Source organism: Etheostoma spectabile, chromosome 15 (assembly GCF_008692095.1).
Source record: "Etheostoma spectabile isolate EspeVRDwgs_2016 chromosome 15, UIUC_Espe_1.0, whole genome shotgun sequence".
Taxonomy (NCBI): Eukaryota; Metazoa; Chordata; class Actinopteri; order Perciformes; family Percidae; genus Etheostoma; species Etheostoma spectabile.
The window spans coordinates 26,221,562-26,223,588 of NC_045747.1; the positions used below are offsets into that span (position 1 = coordinate 26,221,562).

Below are 2,027 nucleotides of genomic sequence, written 5' to 3' on the forward strand. Positions count from 1 at the left end.
GTGTGTGTGTGTGTGTGTGTGTGTGTGTGCGTTTCAGGCGGCGCAGCAGAGCAGATTGGTCTGCAGCGTGGAGACGAGCTGCTGCAGGTCCAGGGAGTCAGCCTGCAGGACATGACTCGCTTTGAGGCCTGGAACATGATCAAGGCTTTACCTGAAGGAGCCATCACCGCGGTGATCCGGAGGAAGCAGGGGGGGGCTGAATGACACACACACACACAGCTGTCCAGAGCTTCTAACGGATGAATGAATGAATTATTACCTGTCTCATAAACATGGGGAAAAAAGGAACAAATCCAGCGCTCTGCTCTTGCTATAGCATCACCAGTAAATTTAAAAAAACGGCTACTTTACATAAAATAGTCCGGAGGGACCAAAACGTTAGTATTTTGTAAATAAACTGTCATGCTAAAGCATGAGCAGAGTGCGGGATTTGTTCCTTTATTTTTCCACCTGCACAGTCTCATAGAAATCAGGTATCAGCCAGCCATGGTGGTTCAACAACAACAACTTCTGAATACATTTGTAGTATTTTTATATCACATTTCTGATTAGATTTTGAAGTTAAAGGAGAATTCCTGTTGATTTCCACACTTAGCTCTATCATTTGTGTATTTGGAGTGCTGTTAGTAGAGAGAAAAATTAAACCAATCGGTGCTGTCTACACCATGTTATCCTTCTGCTAGAGTTAGCACCCAACAGGTTTAAACAGGGCAAGTTTTAAATGTGTTTTTAGCCTCTAAACATGTTTAAATGTCATTACAAGTGCCTACCCATGTGCAGTGATTCCTTGTCCATGTGTCCGGATTCCTGGGACTAAGCCTCAGGTCTGTGGGTTATCTTGCACACTGCTGTTTTGTTTACATCGAAATTAGATCGGAGTTGTTAAATACAGACCCAAGCCCCTGTCATGGGGGAAATTAAAACGAATGTATGCCCACAAATAAATGAGTCATGCTCTCAAAGTAATAAATGTTCTCCTCGAATGACTGAATACGTACTCCAGTATAAAAGGGATAACAAAGATAACACAATGGTGTCTCCACAGCGCTGTGGAGTAAGCAGAGACGGTGGATCCATGGTTAAATCATCATTTGCTCTTACCAGTGTATCTCTGTGTGGACTTTGTCCACAGTAGTCCCACCAATCTGTCCCAAAACGTCCCAGTTAGAGAGGAAAGGCCGTGAACTCTTTTTTTTGTAAATCTTTACACTCATTCCCTGACAGAACCGAGCGGGCCTGCCATGTTGCACCATCCAATCTGTCTTAACCCTCGTGTTGTCTTCACCTTCGGAATCTTCTCGTATCCCTCGGGTCAAATTGACCCGTGATTTATTTGGGGTTTTAAAAACAATTCTGAATAAAAAATTTACTTCATAATCTATTAACAAATATTGTCTTTATCTCAATTTCAAACAATTGCGTGTATGTTTAGGGAATGCAATCAGTCTCTACTAGAACACAATTAATAATGTAAGTGTGATTCGTTTTTTGGCATGAGGTGATAATTCATGTTAAAAATCCACTATGGAAACAACATATTCATAATAATTTCTGAATTGAGTCAGGAAAACATGTTTATCACAGAAAATAAGGTAAGGCCACTGAATTTCAGGTAGAAAAAATGTATACTTTGAAATGGATCAATTTGACCCAAAGACCATACAAGGGTTAAAAAAAAAAGCCATTTTCAGCGTGCAGCTTGCTACCTCAAAGTTTGTTTGTTTTCCGAAGAGGACGGAGTTTGAGAATGGCAACAGACAAAGAGCATAAGGGGTCTGAAATCTGACAAATGAGCCAGGCTTTATCTTGGAAATGTTCTTCTGTTGTTCCAGACAGACATATTTAAAGTGAGCGCATCTGTGTCAAAATGAACACCAAACTGCATGAAATCCAAGCGGCACATTTAGATCAGAATGTCCATGGTTCATTTGTCCCTGTTGATTCTGCCAGCATTAAGTTACACAGTGGTTTATGAGTTGGGTACTTTGGCAGTTACCCACAAGTTTGTAACCAAGACTCTTTCCAGT

The 2,027-nt window shown here is 41.0% G+C and overlaps 1 protein-coding gene across 1 annotated transcript in view; it reads left to right on the forward strand.

Moving 5' to 3' along the window:
• The window catches only part of il16 (interleukin 16), a 56,590-nt gene extending 55,682 nt beyond the window's left edge, over positions 1-908 (forward strand). Inside the window, exon 26 of the mRNA XM_032536537.1 lies at positions 38-908. Within this exon, the coding sequence (XP_032392428.1) occupies positions 38-204 (167 nt within the window). The 3' untranslated portion in view covers positions 205-908. The remainder of the gene's footprint in view (positions 1-37) is intronic.
• Positions 909-2,027: the final 1,119 nt, after the last annotated feature.